Genomic DNA, 17,436 nt, shown 5'->3' with positions numbered 1-17,436 from the left:
ATTATACATTCTTAAATCATTTATAAATAAAGCTTTCCTAAATTCATACAATTAAGTTCAGATAATAGTGTATAATAGTATATAATAAAACAGTTTTTAAAATGTTGGGCATTTCCTGAGTGCAAGCAATTTCAGCTGAACAAGCAGACGTCTTTTTTATCTCTTTCTACATAGGAAGCTGCTGTACATGGTGTTCGGATTAAAGGCAGTGAAGTAAAATAAAAGTCACTGGTAAAGCAGAGCAGTGTATTTCACTCCATTATCCCAGCTAACAGAGACCATTCTCAGAACTTTGGCTAATGTTCTTGAAAAGGTTCTCTCAAAGTTATGAACAAAAATTCTTCCAGTAACGTTTATTCAAAGCTATCAGGGCTGGGTTTCCCGAAACCTTCTTAACGCTACGTCGTTCTTAAGTTACACCTTAAGCTGTACCTTATTGTTAATACGTGTTTCCCGAAACGTTCTTAAGTACACCTTCTGTAAGTCATACGTTCGGAAGGTTGGTCTGGACCACTCTTAGCTTTACCTTATCACTGTTGCAGGGCTATATGAATATAATTCTGAAGTTTTAATACACCCAGACAGTGTTCAGTTAGGCTAATTCAAGTGTTTTCATGCAAAGAATAAAATTGTCATTACACTGATTGTTGTTAGAATTTTAATTATATTATTATATAATACAATTTTATAAATTTATTTTAATTAAAGAGCGCTTTTAAAGGCCAGTGAAAGCATAGGCTACTGTCAGTTAAGTCCTATTCGGACGCTAATATTGTTTCTCATGGGCTCGTACGGTATTTTAAACATTTACAGGGGTAAGTCTGTTATTTTAGTGCCGTCCGAATCCATAATATCAGTGTTTTTCTCACCCAACCCGCGTAAAAATCCCTGACCAAATTAGTACCTACTGTTTTTTGACAAACAGGTCATACGTTAATTTAATTGCCGTCTGAATCCACATCTCCGAGTTTACAAGAAGAGATTCAAAATCCACTGTTTAAACCCTTTTTGATCACTGTCGAGCACCGTACGTGACGTACACTTTTATTTACTGAAATGCTGGAAAGTATTTACAAGAACAATATTTCATCGCAGCTCCACCTCAGCGAACAAAAATGGGAAAGGGAAGAAAGTACATAAATAATTTAAATGGTTATTATGGCAGCAATATATACAATTTTAAAATATGTAGGCAAGGCTATTATAGGCTACTATAGTTTGGATTATTTTTTATAATATCCCATGAGTCCTAATAAATGCAATTTCAACTATTTCTGAAGTGCTTATTTTATAAAGATCACCACTTTCTCACATAAACAGCCCCTGCACGGGAGAATAATTGATTCTCGAGTCATCGATATCAACCAATTCAGCATCATCGCCACGGACAGCACCGGGTAACGTCGCACGTAAGAAGGTATATCTTAAGCATCTTTCTAAGGTATAGTTTGGGGAACACGCCTAGAAATGGTATACCTTCAGTTAAGTTATACCTTAAGAGTCTTCGTAGCGCGCTAAGAGACAACGTTATCGGGAAACTCAGCCCAGGTCTTTAATAATGTTCTCAAAACATTAGCACAAAAATGTTTTTTAAACATTGTTTATACGTTTTGTTCTGAAATGCTACAGTTGGATATTAAATATTACTACCAAAACGATTGCATGACCGAGGGGAAAAAAAGTTTTTAAAACAAAGAACCCGACGTTTTGAACGTCCAGAGAACATTTAGAAAAATGTTCATAACTTAAAGGGAACATTAGCAAAACATTTTGTTAGCTGGGATAGCAATCTTTGGCTTTTAAAGAATGAAAGGCCAGAAAGAACACCTAATCAAAGTCAACTGTGGTCACACAGATTATGTTCAGATTATAAATGCAATTTAAAAAATTCAAGATACAAACCAGTTCCTATCCAAACCAAATCATCACATTATTCCCGAGTTTTCCCCATCATACAACATCATCCTTAAGCGTGAGAGTAAATATGACTCTACCAGCCTCTATTTTACACAGCATGTAAACATCCGTTAAGTGGTTTACCTTTTCCATTTCAGGAGTGTTCAATTTTAAATATGAACACTAATTAACAAACTTTGTTTTAAGTGATGTGTTTAATATTGCAGTGCTAAAAATGAAGCAGATGTGGCGTTCACATGTGAGGTGTTTGCTCATAGAGCTGCAAGTCAAGCCGCACTTTGATCTCTCCAGTTGGAACTTCATGAAGCAGCAGACGCCGTTCCAATGGGCCTTTACCGTCTTGATCCTTCTTTATTGTTGCTACAGGAACTTCAGTACGACCTAGAAAATCTGTATTGAAATCACAATCAGTTGAAAATATGTTTTTTTGTGTGTGTATATTTTGTATGCGTGTTGCCGTGTAGAATCCCACCGTCAGGAGAAAACTGGTCCCTCTCAAAGATAGTGAGGCAGAGGACGTCCTGATACAGGTCTTTGATGAAGAAGTGGCAGTTGAAGTTCCATTTGGGGTTGAGCGTGTCGGGCTGATGGCGGGACGTGTAGCACTGAGCGCCCATTGTTAGCTCACAGTATGGGTTACTCTTCCCTATAAACACACAACACATCACACACTGCAAAAATCATTTCCTACTTAGTATTTTTGTCTTGATCTCCAGTATTAATATCTAAACATTCCTACATCTAGATTCATTTTACTAGAAGAGCAAAACAAAAGCATAGTACAAAAAGCTGAATATGGGCTTAAAGTCACACTCAGCTTTTTAAAAATTTTTCTCTTATTTACATCCAAATTGGAGGAAAGGTTTAAGGGACCAAAAATAATTGGGCAACTGACTCAAAAGTTGATTTTTACTTGTCTTTTTTTTCCAACCAACTGAACTAAAGCTGAAACTCTACACTTCTAATTCATCTTGAGTGTTTCATTTTATTTTTATTCTGGTGGCATATGAAGTTATGAAAATTGAGCCTGTGTCCAAATATATACGGACTTAACTGTGTGTATGTGTGTGTGTGTGTATATATATATATATATATATATATATATATATATAGTGAGGATTGTGCATGTTCATTCGAACCGTTGGGTTTGCAGGGCTTCAGCTCTGTCGCCTCCAGGACCGTTACTAACAGTCTCCCGATTCCACTGTTCTTCTGAGAGCGAGCTAAACAACGTACACAGACTTTTATCAGTAATGCTGCATTCAATCACATTGATTTTGACTCTTAATAGCCATCATTGAATCTCAACCTTGGTATGCCTTCTCTCGTTTGAGCTTCTCAGTCTCTATGAAGAGGTCAGAAGCTGTTTTGATCTTCTGCACCCATGTTGTCCTGATTTAAAATGAAAGTGATCAATAACATTAGTAATTTATATACTGCACAACAGATACTTACTGTAATAAATTAGTATTTTTGCTTCATTACAGAATAATACTCTTTATTTCACTTTAGTTCAGTTCAGTGAAACTCTTTAAGTGTGTGTATGATTGCAAGTTTTAAGGCCCATTCACACCAAGGAGGATAACGATAAAGTTTTAATAATCGTTAATTTCTATGAGAGTAGGAAAGTCTACACCACAACTATAACGATAACAATATAATTTGAATCACTTTTCAGAATTATTTTTTTCCAGCTGATGAATGATAAAAAAACATTGACAGCCAATCAGAATCAATCCTGCTTTAAAGAGTTTGAGCAAAATGACATAACTGCAGTGCACGCTTATAATAATCAACATTATCATTGGTGGATGCTAATATAGTTATCGTTATAGTTAGCATTCTTGGTGTGAACGGGCCTTTAGGCATTTCTCTAAGTATTTTAATTTGAAAGTGTACGTGTACCTCTCATTAATGGTGTCAGTCTTGAGTGTGTACACACGGTCAATGTGCGAGATGTGAAAAACTGGATCGTCGCTAGAAGGGTCAGAGGGCATTTTGACCAAGACCTCATTCAGAAACACTGGCTAGAATAAGAAAGATTATCTTAGAAAAAGACATTTAACACAAAACAATCTAATACAGCTAAGTGCAAGCTCTGAGGGACATCTAACCAATCGTGTTGCTTTACCGTTTTATACATCTTGTACTGTGCATTTGAGTTGGGATTGAAGGGTTTTTCTGGTCCAGATGAGAACTGTTTGGAGGTGTAAGTGAGGAGCAGGAAGTCATTAAACAGGAATGCCCAGAGTTCTTTGCTGCTCTTGGTCTTATGTAGTTTGCCGCTGTGCAGCAGTTTTCGAGGGCCCAGGCAGTTCGTCAGAGAGTTAAAAACGAGGTGCTAAAACAAGAATAAAACAAAAACATTTTCATAAATACCAAAACACATAATAAAAGCTAATGTAGCGCATCATGTAGCGCAAAAAGGTCAACAGCAGCAGTCTCACCTCAATGAGTCCATCACACAGCACATGGTTCTGGATCCATTCCAGCCGATCGGAGTTTTCTTTCTCCCTCACGCCCTCGTTGACCTGCGAGCACAACTCCTCGGCCTGCTCGAGAGCCGCCTGCAGGTGCGCGTGATCTGCGTGAGCTGGAGGGGTGTTCTCCAGAATCTACACAAACATATTTCAGACACAACAATGACTGGCTTAAATAAAAGTCATACAAATAATGCAGAATTAAAGAAATGTATCATGCTATTATTTCTCTTATCATTCTGTGAAAGTTTCCACAGTTGAGGACAGCTTCTCGTACGTTCTTGATCAGCAGTGGGTAGCGTGTGATTCTCTGCATGGGTTTCAGGAGGAAGCTGGACAGTGGCATTCCTTTACAACGGTAATTACTGGCAATTTTCTACAAAGAAGAGTGAAAAAACACAGAAGGAAGAGAAGGATAAGAGCCTAATTAAAGTCTTATCGCTGCTACAGTGAAGTCATCCACACTAGCCCACGAGAGAGTAGTATTTACAGCGCCATCTTGTGGACTAGTGTGGAAAATGGACAACACAACTGGTTTTGCTTCAGGACACTGATCAGTGAACAGCGACCCAACACTAGACCAAAATTGTTTATTGTGCGAAAGTACACAAAAGTGTCCACCAGAAAGTGCAGTTTTCCTGTTATTAGAACTCCATTTACCTTCAGGAAGAGTTTGAAGTCAGGTGACTTGTCTGTTTTCTGTTGCAGCAGGGCTGCAGCATTGAGCTGGCAGCTGCAGAAGCGAATGTAGGCCTGCATGTGAGAGAGCTCTGAGGACAGGATATCACCCACCACCTGCACCGGCATCCTCTCTCCAGCCATCTTCTTACGGACACGCAAAGCTCTGAAACACATACACATATACTGTATAATATACATTGTTTTGTTTTTTTGTGTGTTTGCCTAGGAATTAAAATGTACTTGAAATACGAAATTGTCTATTAGTGTACCATTTTAGTGTCCTCTCCGCCTGTTTAAAGGTGTAGCCAACTAATAAAAATGATACACTAAATATTATTTCTACTGTCTTGTTGTAGCTATTTTTAATGTAATAATTCTTTACTCTATTGTAGTTATTTGTAATGTCATTTATTACTCTAATATAGTTATTTTAATGTGATTTGCCGGCAAATTGCGCGCTGTGTGAACAAAAGCCGTAATAATGCCGTGTTGTAGTGATGACGCTGAAGCCGGGATCGTTCGCCAGCTGTGAAACGGTACGTAATGCGCAAGTTTATGATCGAATCAGAGAAAAAATGGACAAGCGTGGTTTCTAGAGAGAGAAATTGCAGCTCATAAGCAAACTTAAGATGCTGCTGATACATTACAAGTCACATCGATGTCACGTGTCTTTACGGAATTTGTACGGGTTGTGTGTGAACACGCTCTCTGATTCCGGAAAATCACTGGCAGTGTGAATGAACCAAATTCAAACGAACCCGGGTCAAATCCCGGGTCACTTTATCCGTGTATTTTCCGGAATATCTGTGTGAAAGGGGCTTTGTAGTTATTTGTGATGTCATTTTTTACTCTAGTATAGTTATTTGTAATGTAAATTTTTACTCAATTGTAGTTATGTGATTTTTACTCTGTTGTTGTAACTATTTTTAATATAAAATGTTTAAGTTTTAAAATATATAAACTGTGAGTTTTTTATTTTTATTAAAAGATTTTAATGAAAATGTATTTTAAATTATATAAATGAATACATCATTGTAGTATTGACAAGATGTCTGAAAACAATCCAATAAAATAAACCAATCCAAACCAATATAAAAATATTGAAGAATTAAAAAAGGTTCCATCACTCACATTCATACTGATAATAACTGACCTAATTCAGTTATCTGATGTTAACCTGAACAAATTTGCTTAAATATTTAATTTCTTTCATTTTTCATTTGCATCCATTGGTTGCTATTTGATAGTCCCAAGTGTAAGGTAAATGGTTTCCTACAAAGCCTTTAACCATGTACTGTAAACATCATAAAGAACTGGAAAATTAATTAATATTGGACTACACAAAAACAAACCATACCAAACCATCCACCACATGCATTTGCAGTTTCACAAACTGCCTCTAGCCGTCACTGTTGACTCACTTTAGGAGTTTGGTGCTGCACATGATCAGTTCCCGCCAGTTCACAAAGATCAGGGTCATCTCAGCCTCCGTCAGCCGCCCTGATTCTGCCATTGGCTTATAGAACACCTAAATATCCACACACACAGGAAATAATAATTACATAGCATAGCATAGATATGTCATACATTTTGTCTATTGAAATGACTGTTGGTTTACCTCCCCTGCCAGTTCCAGGTCCTCCAGGTAGGACTCCTCTGTTTGAATTAGCTCATGGATGTAGCCTTGTCTCTTTCTCTCTTCAGTGCACATAGAGTCTAAACTGAGCAGATCAGCACACCCTACACACACGCACACAAACACACACATGCATGCACGCACACGCATTCATCAGCGACCACATCACTGCATGTCACAATTGAAAACTTTATTTGTGAAATTCTGCTTCATATAATTGAGAATACTTTCCATACAAAAATGCATCCAGAGCAAAGGTTACAGTATGACATTCAGAGTGAAGTCTAATGGTCTCTAAGGTCATGACTGTTAGCCGGCTGCATAGCTGGTCAAGTATGAGGGCAACACATGTTTCTGGTCATCAGTTCATTTAACACGCAGAGGCAGACTAACAATCCTGTGATCTACAAATATATGATTGTGCTGATGAAACAGTACTTGCTTGTGTGAAAGGTTAGTTCACTTTTGACTAAAAGGGTCGTTCACTGGGGCCATGTCATATTTTTTATTATTATTAAAAAATTTACCCTGTGGTCCATCTATAATGTTAGTCAAGGTTCTTGTACCCAAACATGCTGTTTTAGTTGGTGCCAAACACCATTTTCAGATATTGATACAAGAAATACTGTAGTTATCTGGCACACTGGAATACACATTTGATTTTGGGCTCAGTAAAGTTCAAATATGTTTAAAAATAATAATAATAATAATGAAAAAATGAAAAAGACCTAAGTAAAAATGCATACAAAATAAAAAGTTTTTCACAATTTATTCTTTTTTTACTGTTAAGAATAGAAATATCTATCCTACATCCTCTTTATTACCTCACCAGGACTGGGCAGGTTAAGTTACTGAACACTGAATAGGCAAATGTGGGTATAGGTACTACTAGGTTAATGTTTTGAGGTTTTAACTATGTCAGAAATCCAAGGATTTCATAATGAGCCATTCTTGCAGCTTAGTTCCTGTAAATGATCCTGTAAATGATGACTGGGAAGTTGTGAAATTTACAAAATATTTTTTACATAGTACAGAGAACTTTTATTTAAAATATATCAAGGAAAATATATGCTCAAGATACGGCCCCATTAATTTGTCACTTCTTAAAAGAAACAGAGAAAAGGAGCGACTGATAGCTAACATAAACAGAAAGAAAAAAAATGTCCTGAAGCCAGTGGGGTAAACTGATGTGTTTGTTTGCTATTTAAGTAAAGTTTAAACAGAAATAGTTGAAGGGGAACTGTTAAATCCTGAAGGCGTGCTTGAGGCTGCTTCCTGGACCAGAGCAGTGTTCTGATTGGCCCAGAAAAGAGAGGAGGAAGAGGAAGAAGGGGCCAGAGCTATCGTCCTACAATAAAACACAGATGAGGCGTGGAAAAAAGGTGGAAGAAAGGAGATAAAGGCAGATGAGAGAATGAATAATGAAGGGATGAATGGAAAGTATATATTAGAACATGTCGATAAAAAAGAAAGAAAGAAAGAAAGAAAGAAAGAAAGAAAGAAAGAAAGAAAGAAAGAAAGAAAGAAAGAAAGAAAGAAAGAAAGAAAGAAAGAAAGAAAGAACGAACGACTATGGCCAAAAAAATCTCTCTTACTTTCCTTTTCTGTAATCAGATTTAAAGAACATAGTTGGGTAAATATTTTGTGTGCGTGAACATTGTCTCACTAATAGTCTTTTTAAAAGGTTATTTCAAATTCAATTAATTTCAATTCATATTTTCTCTACCCTTTTCCAAAATGAACATCTCTGAACTCTGATGTGGAAACAGGAACGGATAAATTAACTCTCATAGTACTCACATTGCTGGCTGGGATCACATTCTGTGGTCATCTTCACATAGTTAGTTGGAAACAGCCCTGTGACCCCTGCGACCTCTCCTTTCCACCAGTCAGGGTTGTCCTTGTTGAGTACGGTGATCAGCTGACCTTTTTGGAAGCTCATCTCATCCTTACTGGCTGCTTTGTAGTCATACATTGCAATAACCTGACACACTACAGGGGGAATGGGAGAGAGACAGAGAGAATGGATGGATGTAGCAGAATGGGACAGAGGAGGGAAAACAACACACACACAACACCACATACAAAAGCTTGTGAATGAAAGAGTATGATGACAACGTGTGTGTGTGTCTCACATGGTTGAGGTGCAGGAGTTATTTTGCCACTGTTTGCCTCCAGTAATCTGACATTAGAAGAGTGGAACCAGCCCTTTTTACGCTTCTTACCCCGTGCCTACAAACAGAAACGTTTTTAGTTGTTTTTTTAAAAGCTGGTGATATTAAGCAGCACAACTGTTTCCAACATTGATAATAAATCAGCATATTAGAATGATTTCTGAAGGATCATGTGACACTGAAGACTTGTCAAGAGACTTCATGTGATTAGAGACTTCCGTCTCTACGGTTAGAATCCTGCGTCCATAGCAACGCTCTGTTTTTCATGGCAACGGTGTGTTATACTTAGCAGCAGTCTGTTACCAAGAAATAACAGACCGCATTCTACATTAGAATTCAACCAAGCCATGTAATAAATATATATATATATATTATTTTTAGCCTTATTTTAGCATTATTTAGAGCAGTAGTCAGTGTATAACTGTACAGGTATATACTGTATGTACTGTATAACTATACACTTCTAGGTGTTGAGTTATATTTCTCTGTGTTTTTTTTATTTTTTTATTTTGTATTGTCTTTGTACTTTGGTATTAAATTGTATTATCTCTGTACAGCACACTGGGCAACTATAGTTGTATTAAATTGTGCTATATAAATACAATAAAGAAAGAAAGAACACTATATTGCAGTTTAAGCAAACGATGTCCTTTGGTAAGGTGAAGTCTGGTTATGTAATATATACTAACCTGTAGTTCCCCCAGCCACCAGCTGTTTGAGTTCTTATGCAGCACCACGATCAGCTGACCAGGTGTCAGACTCAGTTGTTCTGGTGTTGTGGCAGCATTGGCCATAGTGACCTGAGCAATCTCTGAGGACCAATAAAGAGCACAATTTAATCATGTTTAAAATGTAAAACAGCCAGCCTTGATTTCTGCTTCCATGTTATGGTACTACTCTCTCAAATCTCACCTGGCTTTTTACTGGGAACTCCAGGATTGGCAGTCTAAAAAAGATAATACAGTGAGTACACCATTATGACAATACATACCAACTTAAATGTCTATGAATTCAGCTTCATTTAAAACAGCAACATCTTTTAAAACGTTTCTCTTCAAAAGAATGTAGTACTCAAATTAGTATCAAAGTATCAACACACATAAACAAAATGACCATTTTTAGTATTAAATAAATTATCTGTATATGGTGTCTGTAAATTGATAAATAATTTATATTCATATGGTAAATATGAATACATAATATATATATATATATATATATATATATATATATATATATATATATATATATATATATATATATATATATATATATATATATATACAATTATCTGAATATGCATACATCGGACTCTTTGGGTTTAACGTAGTTGGAAGGGAAGAGGCCAGACTGGTCCCCGATGCACCCTCTCCACCATTCTCCTTCCCTCTCTGTTACCAGAACAGCATCCTCCGCACAGAACGTCAGGTCACCTGACTCCGGACTCTCATAGGTGTACAGAGCCACATACTCTAATCAGGAGAAATCAAATACAAAGCATGACAAAAACCTCATAATATCTCATCTGAATGACCAGAGATGGTTCTATGAAAACATAAACTGACTCCTCACCCTCAAGCAGAGCAGAATCTGAAACGTCAATCTCGTCCACAGTAGAATATAATGGCCTAGAAGAGAGAAGAAAAAGAACATAAAAGATTTAGCTCGGCATCAAATTGCGACTACTGTATATGTATTGGTTACTAAATAAATGCAATACATTTATTCCAAAATGATAAAAACATAAACAAATGAAGATAATAACTTACACACATAGTACTACAAATCTAGCTGCCATCTTTTGGTAGAAGAAACAGAGTATATGTGGAAAATGTATATTTAGCTGTCAATAAAAGTCTGACCTACTACATTATAATTATCTAAAATGGGTTAAATGCTGTTTAACAAAATATTAAAGTAAACATCAAAATCAAAACTGGAATATTGTAATACTTAAAACTGATTTATCTGTGCACATCTTCTTCTTTTTTTAATTTAATAAAAAATGACACCTTAATTTAATTTAAAATTTAATCAATAACTTCCCCTCCCACCTGCAACTATATTTCTTCTCTTCTCAGATGGCGTGTTAACTGGCGTTTACTACATGTGAGTGACAGGCAACCTGTTTCTCTCAGATATGTCAAAATAGGGAAGAAAAAACGATTGCAATTTCCATTTTATGCTGATTTTACATAAAATATAAAAATAAAATGATAAATAATCAGCTGTCTTCGAATAGATACTTCAATTATTATTTAATGCAATTATTGCATGTTTGTGAGGTAAAGTGAGAGGTATCTCAATCTCATCCCTTACTCGGTCTGTGTGTTATTGGTGGTAACCATGGAAACATATGAGCAAGGGAACCAGCCCCGGCTCTCGTTGAGCTCTCCGTACCACCAGTTCTCCTGCTTCTCTAGAACCGTGATGATGTCATCTTTAGTGAAGCCCAGGTGACTGTCAGTCTTAGCGCTCCACTCACACAGAGCGACAGCCTACAGCACAAACACACACATACTCTAACAAATGGCAATGATCGGAGTAATATTTCTCTCAATGATCAAATAAACAATGTATGTGAGATAGATGGGGTGTGTATATGTTCACACATGCCAACCTGTGAGTGCTGCGTGTTTGTAGACGTCGGTGTGTGTGTTGGTGTCGGCCCTTCTATGTCCACCCGAGGAATTCTAGGAAAGATTTGACATTCATTTATTTATCTAAAATATATGGATTAAATATTTTTTTAAAGACTAATAACACAACAAATTTAAATGTCAAAATTTAAAAAACTAAGTCTGTTCAGATCATGTCCCACCAGCTCAATAGCGGTCAAGGATGTCACACCTACCGAATGTTGCTGTATCTTACCCTCCTCTGACGGAGCGGTCTTTCACAATAATTGATTAATAATAGAAGAGGGGTGACAGACTAAACTAATCAGATTTTTCTTCCTGAATGTCTGACACATACCAAAACACCACATTTTGGCAGCTTATAAATGTGAAGCTCATCAAAACAGTATGTGTGTTAGTCATAGGGCTGGCTGATAAATCGAATATTCACAATAAATTTGTGTTTATTTTTTTGTCATTATATAAAAAACTGTGAATTTTGTGATTTTGCAAGTAATATCACCCTTTTTATTTGGCTATTAAGTTTCCTTAAGGTGATTAGACTAGTTTTACAATCCTTCTTTGTCTTTCAACCCTCACGTATATATTCAAATATATACATACACTGTACTGTATATATGCTGCATCATTATTCAAAAATGTTCGCAAAGGAGTAGGGTGACCATCTGTCCCTGCAATTGGGAGCTTTGTCCAGTGTCCCGCAAGATGTGCAGTGCTTTTAATAATGCCTGTATCATTTTATTTCTTCCCTGAAATTAAAATGCCACAATAAGAAAAATAATATTAAAAAAATGTGATTGCCGTTTAAAAATCCATTTGCTCAGCCGTCACGTTGTATCTAGAGCGGAAAAATAAGCAACCAACGCATTCGTAGAAAGGGATTTTCCCACAAATAAAGTATTTTAATAAAAATATTTAAGGATATTTATTTTAATATAAAATGTGATTTTTATTTCTTATAATTATTGTTATTGATTATATTTCTACCTACCTTTTAACCTGTTACTAAGGTCATTATATTTAGCAGACTGAATAGGTCCTGTAGAGTAAATTACATTGTATCACTCGAACCTGGGCAAATTAAGTAACAGTCACAGAGCCGGTCACAATTAACAAATCTTATTGATGATATAAAATGTTATCATCCAATGTTATGGAAAATAGGCTTTCCAACTAATGTAAATCAATATTTACAGAGTATAATCGTAGTAAATGTATCTCTCCACATGTGTCCCGCATTGTCACGCAAAATCACATCTACTGCCCTGACACAGAGCAATATTCAGGTGGTCACCCTAGCTCTGTGTGACTTTTTTTTATGCATTAGTGAAAACGTTTTAATAAAAATATATTGCTGTTTATTGTTTTATTTGTGCATACCGCTGAAAATTAATAAATATTATTCTTCCTTGCCTTCATGCGTGTAACATTAATAAATTATTAATATTTGTTTATCTACTAGGCTACAATGGCTGTTCGGTTTCATCTGATTTAAATAAATATATATATATTTATATTGATATATTAATATACTCTAAAAATGCTGGGTTGTTCTAAACCAATTTTTGGTCAAATATGGAGAAACCCAAACGGTGGATTAAAAATGCGATTTAAAAATTTAACCCAACGGCTGGGTTTGTCCATATTTGACCCAAACTTGGGTTAAAACAATCCAGCATTTTTTAGAGTGTACTAAAAATGTTGAAAAGTGGAGTTTTTAAGCTAAATTGCACAGCCTAGTTAGTAACAGAGCAGTTTTAGTGGCATACCCAGGGTAGTTGGTAGAGGGCGCTGTGGAGTGTGTAACTGGTGCAGTCTGTTCAATCTGACTCTCTTTACTGCATCTCTCAGCATAACTCTCTGGAAACCAGCCACTGTTACCACGGTAACTCCCATACAGCCAGCCGGTCTCCCTAACTGTTGATTCATCTACCTGTGGATCCACAGGAAGCCAAATTATATGCGTACTTGAATAAGTACATATACAGCTGCATGAGTAAATGTTTGTTGACGTACATGGATCAGACAGTCCGCCTCCAGCGTGAGCTCGTCAGAGTTGCGTGCTGTGAAGGGGTAGAGAGCTCTGTAGGTGGTGAGGGGAGTACATGTGTCTTCACTGGTCACCACTGGCTGCAAAACTGCAAAGAACACACATAATCGCCTTAGAAACAGATAACACACATATCACAACTATTCAGCAAAGGCAGCACATCTACAAATGCATGTTTCAACATGTAAAAACAAATTCAAACAGAAATCCCACAGCAATCATCATCTTATATCTATAATCAATATACTGATCTCTGCATTTGCTGAGCCCGAGGTGTGCTGATTGCACTTAGTGTAAATAGATAAATTTGAGTCTGTTGCTCACACAAAACAGGACTCAGAAGACAAACAGCTTTATGGAAGAGAGCGACCAGTACTTCAAATGTTGTTTCACGGAAGAAAAATAGTAAGTGATGACAGTTTTTTTTTTTTTTTTTAGGTGAGCTAACCCTTTAATACTTACTTCGGTTTAATTATGTCTTATTATGTCTATTATAATGTTATTTAAAGGGATAATTCACCCCTTCATGAGTGATTTTCTCTTTGTTTTTTGTTGTTTTATTAACATTAAAGGGATAGTTCACCCAAAAGTGACACAGAGACCAGCATGGACACAGGCACGGAGACTGGCACAGACACGGAGAGTGGTACGGACACCGGACACAGAGACCGGCATGGACACCGGCACGGACGCAGAGAGAATTTATCTTCCTACTATGGAAGTCATTGGGGACCAGCAACTGTTTGGTTAGCCACATTCTTCAAAATATCTTCTTTTGTGTTCAGCACAAGAAAGAAATTAATACAGATTTGGAACAACATTAGAGTGAGTAAATAAGGACAGAATTTTCATTTTTGGGTGAACTATCCCTTTAAGGACAAACGGCAGCATGTTTACTATTAGGCTACTGTCACTTTAAGACCGGCACGCAACCGATTTTCTCTCAAATGTTTGCTTTCACTTTAGACATAACTAACTGTGTTAACGTAAACCATGTGTATTTGACAGTATTAACCCAAAAATACTCGAAAGATAATTAGTCCAGTAACCAGACGCTGTTTGACAGGCTTTTAGTGCCTGTGTGCTTCGGCTGTATGCACTCAGAAAAGCCCATGTTAGAACAGCGCATCAACACGAGAATGAAATGTTTAACCAGCAAAGCTTTAAAGCACATGAAAATAATGAACTTTTGTGAATTGCAGTATCCCGTGAGTGTAACTCTACCTCTGCGTTAACATGTGATGTGAATGTAGGTCGCATTGTACAGTATGTTGGGACGGAGGCGCCGGAACTGAAACTGATAGAATACACTGTGGCACGATACTACGATATTTCTTCAAAAGCAGATCGTAGAGACATTTTAATCGTCCACGATCAATAATTGTGATATCGCACACCCCTAGTTCAGTGTATGATATGAAATGAAAATATAAATACATACATATTGTATGAAATGCCACAAATGTTTAGCAGTCCATTACCTTTATTCTCTCAAAACACTCACATTCTAGTGGAGTCTGTTATAGTAACTCGGATAATTAATGGGAGGTAATTAAAGTGAATCATGAAGCTGTGAGAGTAATGACACCCATTACAATGAACAGAATGAAAACATCATATTCATGGCCAAGTGGATGAATGCGTACTCGCCCACACACAGACACACAAACACACACACACACACTTAATCAAACTCACTTTTGTTCTCTGTGCTATTGTATGACATGGAGGGCTGAGTGTGCAGCGCCAGTTCATTCCTTTCTCTCTCCTCCCTCTCCTTCTCCTCCCTCTCTCTCTCTCTCTCTTCTGCCCTCCTCTTCTCCTCTTTCTCCCGTGCCTGCTCCTGGGCCTCCTTAAGTCGGGCTTGGGCCTGCCGCTGCTGTTCTTCCCTGAGTTTGGCCTCTCGCTCCTGGGCAAGCTTCTTCTTCCGCTCTGCTTCCTCCTGCTCCAGACGCTCCTGCTCCAGCATCGCCTGTCTACAGGCACATGAACAAAATGTTTCTGTGAGTCTCAGCATTCATGAGTGGGTTCTACAAGTGGGGGCATATTTGCTGAAAAATGTCACAAGAGGAGAAATTTGTGTGTGTGTGTGTGTGTGTGTGTGTGTGTGTGTGTACAACTAACACTGAAGATAGTTAGTTAAATGCGTGTTTGTCTGAGAGCAAAATTTTACCTTGCTTCCTCCTCTTTCTTCCTCTTCCTCTCCTCCTCCTCTTTCCTGTGCCTCTGTATCTCTTTGAGTTTCTCAGATCTTACCCTCCTGAGCTGCTCTAGGACGTCCTGCTGCTGGCTCTGCCTCTGTCTCAACTCCTGCAACATTACCCACACAATCCTTCAACATTTAATTCATGCTTATAACAAATCATAAAATTATTTGGTATGGTTTCAAATATAGAGTATATGGTATTGCATTGTGCTCAGCTTTACTGACTGCCCAAACTAATCAACTTACCACTATTGAGTGGTACTGAGGAATTCTAAGTGGCAAAATATAATATATAACACTACCGCTAAAAAGTTTGGGGTCAGTAAGATTTTTAAAAGTTTTAGAAAGTGCTCAACAACGCTGTATTTGATCAACAATACAGTAAAACCGCAATACTGTGAAACACTATTACAAATTAAAATGTTTTCTATTTGAACATATTTTAAAATGTAATTTATTCCTGTGATGGCAAAGCTGAATTTTCAGCAGCTATTACTCCAGTCTTCAGTGTCACATAATCCTTCAGAAATCATTCTGATATGCTGATTGCTGTTAAATGGTCTTTAATGCCTAATTTTTGTTTGTCAATTGGTTCTACACAAAAATAAATGTTTCAAACATTAAAAACAAAAATCCCATTAGTTTTACTGTTGTTTGTTAGTTTTTAGGCAGTGAGTAGAAAATGTTGTGAAGTGATGAAAATGGCACAGACAGACACAAAGATGTTATGAGGTCACGATGTCAGACATTAGATCTCATTTCAGTACAGTATGGGTAAAGTGAGACTTCTTTCATGGAGAATAATTAGAGCAAAAAGTGAAATGAATGAAAGACAGGCAGCTTTGAGATGAGTGTGAGTAAAGAAACGATAAAGAGAGGTCAACCTTTATTAGAAGGAAGAGATTGGTTAAGCAGCCCAGCAAAGAGAGAAGTCCTTGAAGCACACAGTCATCCATATCTACAAACTATGAAGACAGTCGGAGTTAAGAGGAAGAGAAGAAAGAGGAGAGATACAGCAGGGGTGTGGGGGGGAGGGGGTTATAAAAATGGGCACAAAGAAAGAAAAAAAGAGAGGCTTGGAGCAGAAAACATTAGGCGTATACTGAACAATAGCTGAGTGCCACATGTATAATGCTCAGGTTTCCGATCCGACCAACCGGTGCAGGAAGTGAGTTAGTGATAGTGTGTTTTCTTTAGTGTTGTGAGCTGTGTGAATGTTAGTGTGTAATGAAGTGCTCAATCCTCTGCCTTCAGGGCTGGGAGTTGAGCTGTAGGTTTTAATCACAGGAACATGGAGAACAAGTGAGTCCCTCACAGGGACATTAAGGTTTAAAATAATTTCCAAGACAGCAAGTCCCCAACCACACCCACATTAGCTTTAATCAAAACACGGCACTTTAAATGTTGACGAGGTTTACACTGGGAATGTAAGAGAAGCCGCTGACCTTGATTTCTCTGTTGTACTGCTCCATTTGTGAGAGTTTAGCAGTGGTCTCTCTCTCCAGAACATCCAGCTGCTCCTTCAGCTTCCGACAGCTCAGATCTTTCTCGCACACACTCTGTTTCACATCATTTATCAAAGGACCTGAAAGGGGGAAAAGAAAGAGAGAATATGTCAGGTTCAAGAGGGATGAAATGGACACAAATGAAATT

General features: G+C 37.3%; 1 protein-coding gene across 3 annotated transcripts in view; it reads right to left on the bottom strand.

Moving 5' to 3' along the window:
- Window positions 1–2,008: 2,008 nt before the first annotated feature.
- Window positions 2,009–17,436, bottom strand: part of itsn2a (intersectin 2a) — a 42,635-nt gene continuing 27,207 nt past the window's right edge. For 2 of the 3 annotated variants that reach the window (XM_084090585.1, XM_084090586.1), the window contains exons 16-40: window positions 17,229–17,368; window positions 16,668–16,748; window positions 15,751–15,887; window positions 15,276–15,553; window positions 13,544–13,665; window positions 13,297–13,460; window positions 11,509–11,581; window positions 11,208–11,386; window positions 10,461–10,516; window positions 10,194–10,360; window positions 9,801–9,834; window positions 9,578–9,699; window positions 8,850–8,946; window positions 8,515–8,706; window positions 6,697–6,818; window positions 6,500–6,606; window positions 5,058–5,241; window positions 4,675–4,773; window positions 4,365–4,532; window positions 4,049–4,258; window positions 3,823–3,944; window positions 3,227–3,309; window positions 3,057–3,140; window positions 2,390–2,563; window positions 2,009–2,307 (exon numbers count right to left, since the gene is read on the bottom strand). In XM_084090585.1, coding sequence (XP_083946711.1) covers window positions 2,150–2,307; window positions 2,390–2,563; window positions 3,057–3,140; window positions 3,227–3,309; window positions 3,823–3,944; window positions 4,049–4,258; window positions 4,365–4,532; window positions 4,675–4,773; window positions 5,058–5,241; window positions 6,500–6,606; window positions 6,697–6,818; window positions 8,515–8,706; window positions 8,850–8,946; window positions 9,578–9,699; window positions 9,801–9,834; window positions 10,194–10,360; window positions 10,461–10,516; window positions 11,208–11,386; window positions 11,509–11,581; window positions 13,297–13,460; window positions 13,544–13,665; window positions 15,276–15,553; window positions 15,751–15,887; window positions 16,668–16,748; window positions 17,229–17,368 — 3,353 coding nt within the window. In that variant the 3' untranslated portion in view covers window positions 2,009–2,149. The remainder of the gene's footprint in view (window positions 2,308–2,389; window positions 2,564–3,056; window positions 3,141–3,226; window positions 3,310–3,822; window positions 3,945–4,048; window positions 4,259–4,364; window positions 4,533–4,674; window positions 4,774–5,057; window positions 5,242–6,499; window positions 6,607–6,696; window positions 6,819–8,514; window positions 8,707–8,849; window positions 8,947–9,577; window positions 9,700–9,800; window positions 9,835–10,193; window positions 10,361–10,460; window positions 10,517–11,207; window positions 11,387–11,508; window positions 11,582–13,296; window positions 13,461–13,543; window positions 13,666–15,275; window positions 15,554–15,750; window positions 15,888–16,667; window positions 16,749–17,228; window positions 17,369–17,436) is intronic. The other variant, XM_084090587.1, reaches the window with a different exon arrangement.

This window comes from Abramis brama (genome assembly GCF_963993115.1).
Source record: "Abramis brama genome assembly, chromosome: 18".
NCBI classification, from domain to species: Eukaryota; Metazoa; Chordata; class Actinopteri; order Cypriniformes; family Leuciscidae; genus Abramis; species Abramis brama.
The sequence above is the reverse complement of the archived record's forward strand: the minus strand, read 5'-3'. Positions and strand labels throughout refer to the sequence as shown.